This window comes from Mus caroli, unplaced genomic scaffold (genome assembly GCF_978045245.1).
Source record: "Mus caroli unplaced genomic scaffold, Mus_caroli_1 scaffold_10, whole genome shotgun sequence".
In the NCBI taxonomy this organism is placed as follows: domain Eukaryota; kingdom Metazoa; phylum Chordata; class Mammalia; order Rodentia; family Muridae; genus Mus; species Mus caroli.
This window is the reverse complement of record NW_028227265.1, coordinates 38,432,647-38,445,826: the sequence shown is the minus strand read 5'-3', so window position 1 is coordinate 38,445,826 and position 13,180 is coordinate 38,432,647. Positions and strand designations below refer to the sequence as shown.

At 45.0% G+C, this 13,180-nt stretch overlaps 1 protein-coding gene and 1 non-coding gene across 2 annotated transcripts in view; one reads left to right on the top strand and one right to left on the bottom strand.

The window, feature by feature from the left end:
• Nucleotides 1-394: 394 nt before the first annotated feature.
• Nucleotides 395-528, bottom strand: LOC115031840 (small nucleolar RNA SNORA17). The gene has a single exon (XR_003837490.1). It is a non-coding gene; the product is annotated as a small nucleolar RNA SNORA17 (small nucleolar RNA).
• An 8,934-nt stretch (nt 529-9,462) lies between these two features.
• The window catches only part of Rbl2 (RB transcriptional corepressor like 2), a 54,867-nt gene continuing 51,149 nt past the window's right edge, over nt 9,463-13,180 (top strand). Inside the window, exon 1 of the mRNA XM_021170274.3 lies at nt 9,463-9,814. Within this exon, the coding sequence (XP_021025933.1) occupies nt 9,584-9,814 (231 nt within the window). The 5' untranslated portion in view covers nt 9,463-9,583. The remainder of the gene's footprint in view (nt 9,815-13,180) is intronic.

The following is a 13,180-nucleotide window of genomic DNA, read 5'->3' as shown; positions in this document are numbered from 1 at the left end:
ACACAGACCAGGATCCCGCCATGATCTCAGGCGGCATTGCCAGCTACTAACATTAGGCTGCTCCTTACTACCCTCGAGTCTCCAGTTCTGCCTCTCGTCACTGTGCCTGCCCACATCCTTCTGTTTCTCTTTCTCTCCCTTTTCCCACCACTTACTTGCTCCTCTTGCTGGTTGCCAGGGTCTCGTGAGTGAGTGTCTGGGGACATCTCCAGAGTGGTCTCAGGAATACTATGCTTTGATGGTAAGTTATGGCACTGGGCAGGGGTCATCTAGGGCATGGTCCTGCTCCCCCCAGGCCTGCATGGCACCAGACTAGTGGTCTTCTCAGGCTAGCTCCCTGTCTGAGCCCCATGGTACCAGGCTGGTGGTAGGCTCAAGCTCGCGTTTTTTAGAGAGTGTAAGGCTACTACTAATCAATCGTTCAGATGTTCGCAGGTCAGAGCACTGTAGACATAGGCTTGCTCCTCTCTGCCTCCTACTGATGGTTACAGGTGACATAGCCACACCTGCAAGGGCTCTAGTGGTAGGAAGTTTTAAATTTTTAGATGGACATTTCAATCTTCCCTCCTTTATGGTTTCCACTATTAATATTTTTTCTCATGCAAAAATATTTCACCCCCAAATCACATACATATTTTCTTTTGTGTTCCTTATTAAAAATATTTAATGTCTTTTTTGGCTTAGAATTTATTTTTGGTAGCATAGATTAAGATAGGAATCATAATTATTTTCCAGATAATTAATGCCTTAGCATTATTTATCTCTCCTGATTCAACATGCAAGCCTTTGTCATAATTCATTCACACATTATGAATTAAAATAAATGCGTATATTATTTAAAACATATACGCATGATATGCAATTCTTTTTTTACACTGCAAAACTAAAAAGTACCAACACAATGAAAAGAAAAATGCGCAGTGCAACAAGAACTGGTGGACCTTCTAATATCCAGTGTGATGGTTTGTATATGCTTGGCACAGGGAGTGGCACTATTAGAAGGTATGGCCCTGTTGGAGTCGATGTGTCATTGTGGGCAAGGGCTTTCAGACCCTCATCCTAACTTCCTGGAAGCCAGTATTCTGCTAGCAGCCTTCAGATGAAGATGTAGAACTCTCAGCTCCTACACCTTGCCTGCCTGGATTTTGCCATGTTCCCACCTTGATAATGGACTGAACCTGTAAGCCAGCCCCAATTAAATGTTATCCTTATAAGAGTTGGCTTGGTCATGGTGTCTGTTCACAGCATTTAATCCTTAAGACACCCAGGCATAAATCGTGACTAGAACATGGAGGCAGAAGGCCAACAAAAAAGAAAGTGCAAGGCTTGAACAACACCCCAAGCCCCATTAGCATAGACCATGGAGCATCAAACAATCTCTCAAAATGTAAGAGTAAAGCAGAAAAGGTACTTTCTAACCATGGTAGAAATTAGAAATCAGTAATAAAGCTTTGAAATTCACAAATATGAGTCAGGTGGTGGGAGTGGCGCACAACTTTAATCCCAGCACTCGGGAGGCAGAAGCAAGCTGATCTCTGTGAGTTCGAGGCCAGCCTGGTATACAGGTGAGTTTCAGGACAGCCAGGGCTACACAAAGAAACCCTGTCTCAAAACAAAACAAAACAAAACAAAACAAACAAACAAAAAAAAGAAATTTACAAATGTGTAAAAATTAAACAATGTTTCCTAAATAACCAATGAATCAAAGAAGTGATCTCAAAATTAAGAAAAAAAAAAAATGAAGCCAGGCGGTAGTGGCACACGCCTTTAATCCCAGCACTTGGGAGGCAGAGGCAGGCAGATTTCTGGGGTTGGGGCCAGCCTGGTCTACAAAATGAGTTCCAGGACAGCCAGAGCTATGTAGAGAGATCCTGTCTCGAAGAAAAAAAAAAAAAAAGAAAAAAAATGAATGGAAATACAACATAGCCAAAGTAAGTGGAAATACATAGCTTTAAACATTCACTTTAAGAAAAATGGGGGAAGGTTGGCTCCGTGGATAAAAACACCTGCCACAAAGGCTGATTGCCAATCCTGGGACCCATGTGGAGAGAACCAACTCCAACACGTTATTCTCTGACCTCTGTAACTCACACATCTACATACCTGTAAATAAACATAATAAAAGAAAAACAATAAGATATCCCAAGATATTGATCTGCTCTTGGTAGCATTTACAAAACTGTTTTAAAAAAAAAACAAAAATAATGTTTTGTCATAATTATATTATGGGCAGCAAAGTTTGTCAGGCTTTTAACTATGTAGAGAATTGAGTTCTGAAATCAAGTCATTAGATTAGAAAGTCTGTTTTTGACTAAACGATGTCTAAATGTTATACAAAAGCAAAAAATAAAATCCAACACTTACTCAAGACTAGTAAAACTTTCCTTCTGTGTGTTTGACAACCAAAACTTAGAGCCCTAAACCAATGAGGACTGAGGGCTAAAAGGCCAGCCAAGAGTTTGACCCTTGCCTTCCAAGGGCAGCCAAGAGCTAACAATGACGGGAAGCTTTCAAAAGGGAGTCACCAGAGGAAAAGGTCCCCTGTTTCCAGGGGAAGCCACATGGTTAGCAAAACCCTGACTTGTCCGTGCAGATGGAAAGGCTGGTAGGGGACAATGATAAGAACCTAGGGAGCTCTTCATTTTTTCCTACCACTAAGCCCTGTGGAGTTCAAACCATGTTCAAATGACGGGTCAGTAGCAGAAGGTTGACTTTTGGTCACTTTGACTTAGTTAGGGTTTCACTGCTGTGAAGAGACACCATAACCACAGCAACCCTTATAAAGGACAACATTTAACTGGGGCTGGCTTACAGGTTCAGAGGTTCAGTCCGTTATCATCGTGGCTGGAAACATGGCAGCGTGCAGGCAGACATGGTGCTGGAGGAGCTGAGAGTTCTACACCTTGATCCAAAAGCAGCCAGCTCTTCCTCACTGGGCAGAGCTTGAGCACTAGGAGCCCTCAAAGCCCGCCTACACGGTGACGCACTTCCTCCAACAAGGCCACACCTCCTAAGAGTAGCACTTCCCATGGGCCAAACATATTCAAACCATCACGAACCTTATGTGCTCTTAAACACCCAATAGGAAAGTATCAAAAATGAAATAACGAGGGGCTGGAGAGATGGCTCAGTGGTTAAGAGCACCAACTGCTCTTCTGAAGGTCCAGAGTTCAAATCCCAGCAACCACATGGTGGCTCACAACCACCCAAAATGAGATCTGACGCCCTCTTCTGGTGTGTCTGAAGACAGCTACAGTGTACTTACATATAATAAATAAGTAGATTAATTTTAAAAATATGAAATAACAAAACCAAGCTCTACAGGAAGCAGTTAACCTGTGCTGGCTCTGTGAAGGTATTCTTTCAGCTGTAGACTATCCAAAGGGGACTTAACCAGGTCTTATTAAAAGTATTTCAACAATTGTAAAACTCCAGAAAATTACTAAAGTGGTTTCACCTGTCAAAGATAAACAGTTTCTTTGTTGTAGCAATAGACAGCCACTTAGGGGCTCCATCATTAAGAGCACTGGCTACTCTTCCAAGGATCTGGGATTCAATTCCCAGTACCCACATGGTGGCTCACAGACATCTGAAACGCTAGTCCCGGGGAATCCAACAAGGTCTTCTAGCTTCCAGGGGCACTAGACAAGCATGCAGTGCATAGACATGTATGCAGGTAAAACATCTAAACACATAAAACAAAGATTTAAGTAAATTAGGTAAAGCCAGGCAGTGGTTGCACACGCCTTTAATCCCAGTACTTGGGAGGCAGAGGCAGGCAGATTTCTGAGTTCAAGGCCAGCCTGGTCTACAGAGTGAGTTCCAGGACAGCCAGGGCTACACAGAGAAACCCTGTCTCGGGAAAAAAAAAAAAAAAAGGTAAAATTTTAAAGTAAATTAGCCTTCATACCTGCTTCTAGATTAAGAACTCTGGTCACCCAACCACACATGGCCGTAATTGTATCCTTATACTTGTTCCTCTTGCATCATGATTCAAAGAGCTCAGAGATTCCTTCGTGGCTGTCACAAGTTGCATGTGCCTCACTTGACTCTCTTCCACTGTCTTGTTCCCCTAAAGTCCGCTTCAGGGAGCACTCTTGTCTACCCATCTTTACTGCTCACAAAGAGAGCAGTCCTCCAACCCTTGGAGCACTCTCTAGATATCACCCTTTGACCTCTGCCTTATGCACTTACTCGGAAGCTTTGTTTAAAGAAGCCAAGAAGTCATTAAGAGCCGAGTCCTCCAGATGTGTAGGTCGGCCTGTGTCTGTGTCTTGATGTATTTTTGTTACATACATGTGCTGGTTGGGTTTTGTCAACTTGACCCAAACCTCAATATATCTGGGAATTGCCTCCAGAAGACTGTCCTGTAGGCGAGTCTGTGAAGGCATTTTCTTGTGGATTGATGTGGGAGGGCCTAGCCCTAGGAGTGATACCAACCCTAGGAAGGTAGTCCTGAGTGGTATAAGAAAACAAACAGAGAAAGCCAGTAAGTAGCATTCCCCTGTCCCCTGTGACTTCTTTCTCAGTCCCTGTCCCCAGGCTTTTGTCTTGTGTGGGAATCCAGACAGACTCAAGACTTTCTCAGAGGCACTGAAGGAATAATAAGGGGAGTGTTAGTTCTGTGTCTTTGTCCAGAGGTGGAGTTGGCAAGGCCATTGTGAGGCTGGAGCCAGTACCTCAAAGGTTGTGGTTTCTGGGAACCCAACTCCTCCCCCTGGGCTGTGGTTATGAGTCCTAAGACAGCCGTGTCTGAAGTACCACATGTTCTCTTTGCCAGTGTTGTCTGACTCCCTCCTGACCTCGGGCCATCTCTCTGATGAACAGTTTATAGGATGCTGTACTTCTTAATAAACTTGCGTGGCATGAGCTTAGGCAAGACCCCCTGGTCGCAGCTAATGCCTTTGTCTTCCTTATTTCTCATTCCCTGTCCTCTCAACTCAATACCTCACCATTCAGCACGCTTATTCTTGTGGGTCTGGGTCAGTCTCGAACTCCTGCCTTGGATTCCCTCAGTGAGCTGTGACTAGGGGTGTGTAAGCCAAAGAGACCCTGTCCTACCAAGTTGCTTTTGGCCATAGTGTTTATCACAGCAACAGAAAGCAAACTAGAATAACACCTTTAGACAAATGTTCTGTCATGTTTTTATGATAAAGTCCCCAAAAAGGGTTTAATTCAAGGTGGCCTATAAGTAAACAAGTGTACCTGTAATCCTTGTCCAAATTAATTCTGATTCAAAAATGTAAACAAATGTGAGAAGTTAGTGATTTTAAATTTAGGGGGGGAGGATAAGGTTGCATTATATGAGAATATCATCAGGCAATTTAAATTAAATGTTAAAAATAGCAATATACACTTTGGCACTATTCTCTAGCTATATCTACTTTATAAAACACAAAAAGCAATTAAGTGTGGCCTATGTTCAGGCTTTTATGGCTTTTTTTTTTTTCAAGACAGGGTTTCTCTGTGTAGCCCTGGCTGTCCTGGAACTCACTTTGTAGACCAGGCTGGCCTCGAACTCAGAAATCCGCTTGCCTCTGCCTCCCCAGTGCTGGGATCAAAGGCATGCACCACCACGCCCAGCTTATGGCTTTAAAAGTCTAATATTACATCAGGAATTTCCTTTTGAAAAGCTAGTCAGAATTGTATTCTTTAAACATGAATTTTAGGTATCCAAATAATAGAGTGTCAAGATTATTAGAAAGATGTTTAAAATCATTATTTTGACTTTGCATATTCTAAGGAATGCTGATTTATTGACCCTGAATCTCAAAGAGTAACATGTCAGGAATTTAAGAACACTGAGAAACGTGTTTGTTTTCACTGTATGTTATAATTCTAACTATAATATAATAGGGGATCATTACTGCTTACTGAAATATCACATTAAAAAGACAAAAAGGAACCATTAAATGTATGAAAGAGATATAAAAGTATAGAAACATGTTTTTTAATTTATGTGTTTTATTTACAGAGGATCTGAGTTCAGTTCCCAGCACCCACAGCAGGCAGCTCGCAGCCCCTGTAACAAGCTCTAGGGTGCTCAATGCCTTGTTTTGTCCTCTGTAGTTACACACAATCACCAGCACACACCTACATACAGACACACACAGAGACACAGATACAGACAGGCAGGCAGGCAGGCAGACAGACACACACACACACTTTAAATCAAAATAACTCTTTTTAAAAAGAAGAAGAAAGAAATAGTAGCCTTTGTAACTCCAGTCCCAGAGGATCTGACACCCTCTTTTGGCCTCTATGGGTAACAGGCACACATACATAGTACGCAAACATACATGCAGGCAAAACACCCATACACATAAACTAAATTAATTGATATATTTTTTAAATAAAGCAGATACATTTTATGCACTCGCTCATTCTCCCTGAGGCAGGCCATCTGAGGTGCAGCACATTAGGTTCTCATTGCTTGTGTGAGGCCTTGAGAGTCACTGGGTCAAGCTCCAAGCTGTTATGGCCCAACTAATAGAGTGGAGAACTTTTGTTTTTCTTTTTGGTCATCGTTATTTTGGGGCCTTTTTGTGTCTACACTTTCCCTCACAACAGGATATCCAGGTAAAATCTTTTTTTTTTAATTAATTAATTAATTTTATGTGTGTGAGGGCATCAGAACCCATTACAGTGAGCCATTTTGTAGTTGCTGGGAATTGAACTCAGGACCACCTAGCCATCTCTCCAGCCCCCAGGTGAAATCTTTGGCAAAGGAGTTAAGCTTTCTTTTTTCTGAAACTGCTCCGGAGCAGACGGGGGTGGGGTGGGGGGGTGGGGGGGAAGGCGCTGCTCCTCGCTGCTGGGCTGTCCACAGAGTGGACAAATGTAGGTTGCATTTGGAGGAGGGAGGTGATCACAGGAGGTTAACGGTCGGACTGTGACATTGCTCACAAACTAAGAGGGCCTCAGTGCGGCGGGAGACAACATCAGCAGAGATGATAATGGTTGCTATTTCGGGGGTGGGGGGGGTGGGGGCTGGGGAATCACCTGAGCTTAATGGATTAATTAAGTAATTAAGAATATATCAAACATGCCGCTGGGTTGGGTGTAAGACAGCAAGCAAGGGACAGCAAGAGCAGGGCTGTGGGAGCTAAGGCAGCCCAGACACCTGGAAAACTCTGCCTAGAAGCCATCGTCCTCTGGAGGTCTGCTCACCAGAAGCCATCGTCCTCTGGAGGTCTGCTCACCAGAAGGCAGCATGTAGGAGAGTGGTAGTCTTTCAGTTAAAGGTTGCTAGGAGTGAGGGGTTCGCAAGACTCCACTCTCCCCAAGGCATAGCCACTGCTAAGTTTCTCAGTGTTCCTGTAAATAGCCCCTCCCTCTCCCCTCCCCTCACCTGCGAAAAGCCCTAATTAAACTCACTGAGTCATGAAATAAATAAATGCATGAAAGAGAAAAGAGGTTAGTTGGGGCATGGAAGGGGGTCAACAGGAACGCTAGGAAACAGAAGAATAAATGGGGGGAGTAAAAGACTAAAATATAAACATGTGTGGAGGAAACATATCCGTTAAGTGTAATTAATATGTAGTAACACACACAAACTGTAAAATCCCACTTATTTCAAAGTCTTGAGGCAAGATAGCTAATTATGACGGAGAGGGGACATTAGTGCAGATGCCACAAGTCTAGAAGAGGGTGTAAACGCCCTTGGAACTGGAGTTCCAGGTGGTTGTGAGTGTGCCATGGTTGTCTGGACACGAACTCAGGTCCTCTGGAAGAGCAGCCAGTGGTCTTGACGACTAAGCTATCTCTCCAGCCTACAAAATTGTCAAAATAGCTAATGGATGATGACTTCAATCCAATGTCCTCGTGACCCAGAACTAAGTATCTTTTTGGTCAGTATTGTTTGCGCACGTGTGCATATGTTTGAATACATCGGTGTGTGTATTCAAGCCTGTGCACATGTGTGTGGAAGCCATAGAACAGCCTCAAGTGTTATTTCCCAGGCCCCTCTCTTTTTCAGATCCTGACTCTCACTGGCCAGCAAGTGAGACTCTCCTCAGGACTCCACCAGCTTATGTTTCCCCCGCTGCTGAGATTACAAACCAACCCTCCAGTCCTGGCTTTTAACACCTGCTCCTGCAACACACGTGAGTTATACAGGTTGATCTCAGGTGAGCGATTTTTTTGCCACTGAGAATCTCCCCAGCCCTTGTCAATCAATGTATTTATCCCCACTAGATTCTCTTCACCACCTGCAAGCCCATGCAATGTGCCTTAAAAGTTTCTTTTCCATGAGCAAATTCTTTGAAATTCCCTTCATATCTAAGCTTAGTTAGAGAGTTGGTAGCTTTAACACCTCAAATCACAAATACAGCTGCTTGTGCAGCTGTTTCAAATCCGGGGACAAAAGGCTGAGGTGCCTATTTAACATATCAAAGAGGACCTGGCTGCTGTTCTCCCCGTAACCCTCAACCTCTACCTGTTACCATAGGCAGCCCCCTACCCAAAACTCTCCAGCTCAAGGGGGGCTGCGCTTCCCTATATAATCCAGACATTTTAGTTTCTAGCTCGGTGTACCTTTGGGCCTTCTAGCTGCTGCACCTGGTTCCCCTCTCTCCCTTCTCCCTTCACCTCCCACGCGCCCTCCCCGCACTCTCCTCCCTCAGGTGGCTCAGGGTCACGTCCACTCTGGACTCATCCAGATGTGCCTGCTCTACGCTCTTCCTTTTATCTGTAAGAAACTTTAACCGTATCTAGGAGCAGTTATGTGATAGCTAATATACATTTTACGTTATTCTTGAAAACACATTCATGATTATTTGTGCGGTTGAGGGTTTAGGGTTTTTTATTTTGTTTTTGTTTGGTGAAGTGAGATCAATTCTTAGCCCAATATACCTTTGCCATTGATAGCGTTGACATAGGAGTGTCACTTGAGGAATTCTCTCTCTTGGATTGACCTGTGGGTCTTGTCTAGGGAGGTGGCGGCAGCGGGGGTGGGGTTTCGGAGTTGTATTAAGAAAGTAGCTGATAAAGCAACGGGGAGCTAAGTCAGGAAGCAGCGTCCTGCTTTAGCCTCCGTCAATGATGGACTGTAAAGACTAAAATGAAATAAGCCCTTTCCTCTCCGAGTTGGTTACAGTCCGTGTTTATCTCAGCAACAGAGACGTGAACTAGAAAGGGCAGGCAAACTATTATCTTTACTTTGGACCTTTTAGCTTTATTATCTGAGGACCTCTAGGTGAGGAGGATGTGTTGTAAAGGGCTTATATACTAAATCCTGTCGATATTTCTTGGTCTTTTTCTCTTCAAACGAGCCTTCTGAATTGTCTCACTATTGAGAGATGCTTTTAAAAACCGGAGAGGGCGCGTCCATTTACCCCTAAATGATGCACAGCTCGTTTTTTTGTTTTCTTCTTCCATGACTTTTGGTCCCCCTGAGATCCCGGCCGAGACTACATTTCCCAGCAGGCCGTGCTCAGATCTACGGGTGCCCGCATGGGACTGAGGAACTTTGGGGGCGGCACAGTAGCTGGACGGGCTGCTGACGGACCGGCGCTTCGCGGTTTGAATGGCTGCGGGCCCGGGCCCTGAGCGCATCTGAAGAGCCGCGGCCTCGGGGTGCGCCATGGCATCTGGAGGCAACCAGTCGCCACCGCCTCCTCCTGCTGCTGCAGCCAGCTCGGAGGAAGAGGAGGAGGATGGCGACGCCGCGGATCGCGCGCAGCCCGCGGGGTCCCCGAACCATCAGATCCAGCAGCGGTTCGAGGAGCTGTGCAGCCGCCTCAACATGGACGAGGCGGCGCGCGCCGAGGCCTGGAGCAGCTACCGCAGCATGAGCGAGAGCTACACGCTGGAGGTGCGTGCTCAGATCCTCCGTGGAGATCGGAGACTCCGGGTGGCCCTGGGATCACTTGGTGGTTTGCCCCGCACCATTGCCTCCCCCTGGCTTTGCAGCCGTCAGAGGAAACTCATTAAGTTTCGGGCTTGCTTACGTGTGAGAAAGGCTTATGATTTATTGTCCCCCACCCCACCCCACCCCGGCAGATGAAAAGCGGGTGTAGACACACAACATTTGTTGCTGAACTCGGGCACTCTTTTTGGCTGTCATCCAGGTGTATTCTTGTTATGTTCCGTTCTTGGGACGGGGCTTGCAGTTGACGAAAATGGCTATTCGGGCCAGTGCCTGTCAACTCTGCAGGCACCTCCCCTGTATGGGCCAATGGGAAGTGACACGGAAGTCCGGATTGTTTATCAGCTGCCTGTGCGTATAGACCTTTGATTTTATATATAGCTTATGGAAGTTGCAGAGCAAAGAGGCCTCCAATCCGAAGGCTAAGCAAGGTGTTATTTAACTATGATATGGATGCACTTGTGCCATTTTTCTGAGTCGGTTTATTTCTATTTTTTTTTTAATCGACACACATCAAATTCCCCTCTCTCCATTTGTTACACCCACAAAAAAAGAAATATGGCAGCTTTAGACCTGGATCTGAGTGACTCTGGACAAGTTTTCAACCACAGTGAAACTCAGTTTTGTTGTGTAAGCAGTTTTGTTACTTGTGCCGACTTCAAAGTGCTTACCTAAAGCTTAACTAAAACAATGTGTGTATGTGTGCAGAAAATTTCCTAGACTGAAGCAGTTTGGCTGAAGAGACCGTAGCCGCTTTCCTTACACAGTGTTTCCTATAGCCAGGCAAAGAGGAGAACTTCTGGTTTGAAGGACATTCATACTCCCAAACGAATTCTTTCTTCACCTTAGAGATGACGCTGTAAATTAGCAAAAATGAGCATTATAACACAGCAGAGGCTTCAAGTCACAGACTAAGACATATGAAGCCTGGTGTCACATATGCAAGTGGTATTTAACAGATGCTTAGTAAATTAGTGTGTGTGTATGTGTGTGTGTGTGTGTGTGTGTGTGTGTGTGTGTGTAGGTCAGAGGACGACTTTGGGGAGTCAGTCTATCTTTTCACCAGTGGATCACTGCAAGTCTGTTAAATCTGTTTGTCAGCTAGTGCCTTTACCTGCTCAACCTTGCCGGCTCGACTAGTAAATCATTTTGAAAACATAGTCACTATTTCTTGTTTGGCTGGGGCGTTCTATTTATTTGTTTGTTTATTATTTATGTTTTATTTGGATTGGTTAGTGGGGTTTTAATCTCGATTCTTAGCCCAGTCGACCCTTGCCATAGCTTCAGTTGTCAACTTGACACACCAGGGAATGGGGAGACCTCATCTGAGGAGTCGCCTCCATCAGATGGACAGTGGGCGTGCCTGTGTGGCATGCTCTTCATTGCTAATTGATGTCGCCCACAGTGGGTTATGCTGCCCCTCCTGGTCCTGGACTGTATAAGGGAGGCCCCATTACCTGTCTCAACTCTAGCCTCCCAGTTCCTGCCTGGAGCTCCTAATGGTAGCCTGTAACCCTTTCCTCCCCAAGTTGCTTTTAGTCACGGTGTCTATCTTAGCACATCTAGGACAGCTCTATACCGGCACGAATATTTGTTCATTTTGGCGTATTTCCTGAGCCCCTATCTCTTGCCATAGTTCTCTAGGTAATGGGAAGAAAGCAGTGTGTGAAACCTAAAACTCCCTGATGCATGAGTTTCCAGTCAGGAATACTGGAGAATAAGTAATGTAGACCAGCAGTTGTCTGAAAGCACACAGAGGAAATAAAGCTCACTTGATCATTAATACTTATCATCTGCTTTAGAATTCTCTCAACTGTTTTCCTGAAATCGATTTTAAAATTTTATTTTATGGGCTGGTGAGATGGCTCAGTGGGTAAGAGCACCCGACTGCTATTCCGAAGGTTCGGAGTTCAAATCCCAGCAACTACATGGTGGCTCACAACCATCCATAACGAGATCTGACTCCCTCTTCTGGGGTGTCTGAAGACAGCTACAGTGTACTTACATATAATCAATAAATAAATCTTAAAAAAAATTATTGTATGCAAATAAATGCTTTGCCCACATGTATGACTGTGTACCAAAATGCAGGCTTGGGACCTAAAGAGGCCAGAAGAGGGTGTCAGAGCCCCTGGATCTAGCATTATTCGGTGAAGTGCCACCACATGGGTAATGGGAATGAAACCAGAGACCTCTGGGAGAGCAGCCACTGCTCTTAACCACTGAGCCATCTCTCCAGCCCCATATTCTGAATTCTTGTAGTTTATTTAATTCTCACTGTTGTCAATGAAGGAAATGAAACCTCTGGTCTTAAGTAGTTTGCCCATGGTGAGCTCTCTAATATGTGGCCAAGGCAGATCTACTTGAGTTACATGGCCATGGACTGTGATTAGAAATGTCTCCTCCTCACTGCCACTCATTTTGTTTGTTTGTTTGGGTTTGGTTTGGGTTTTTTTTTTTTGGGGGGGGGAGCGGAGGAGGTGAGTTATATGAGACAGGGTGTCATCTAGTACAGCCTGGCCTTGATCTTGCTGAGGATGTAGCTGAGAATAACCTTGAACTTCAGATCCTCAAGCCAGTTGGGGTTGTAAGAGTGGGCCACCATGTCCAGTTCATGTCCAGGACCTCAAGCACACCAGGGAAGCAGGACCCACCAAGCTGTCTCCTCAGCCCGACAAAGACTGTTAAGGATTTTTTTCAATAGATATTTGTTAGGGTTAATGATGAACCAGGTCGGAGGAATCTTCTCTCTGTTGGTGGTGGCCCCAGGCATGTATTGCTTTACAAAGCTCATCTCCATTTCCTTCATCCTTCAAGTGTTGTAACATTCTCATGGGTAAGACTGTTTTTTGTTTTCCCTTTTCGGGAATGATGTAGTTACAAATTCTCTCATCTCCCTTAAACCCTTTTTTAGAACAAAGATGACATTGTAACTGCTTAGCTGTATCCTTCCCAGTAGATCTTGATGGCAGAAACAGTCAGTAGTTGAAAAGCTCAGTTCACCTCGAGGCCATACAATGGGGGAAATGACACCACCATGGGATTGAGGATGCTGTAGTGGAGTGTGTGTGGTGAGGCCTCGGGTTCTAAGACCAGCAGTGACAAGACAAAAACCAAAGACCAAAACTGTCCTCCAAACCAAACACGGCACGAAACCATTGCTCAGAGCTGTGCTGACGGGAAGGAGAGAGGACTTGGTGGGTAACGCGCTGTGTGAACATGTGGACCTGAGTCTGGATCTCAACCTCCTTGCTGAAAGCTGGGCTACTGCGCTGTGGTGTGGGAATTCCGGCAGTACCAGGTAGATGCCTC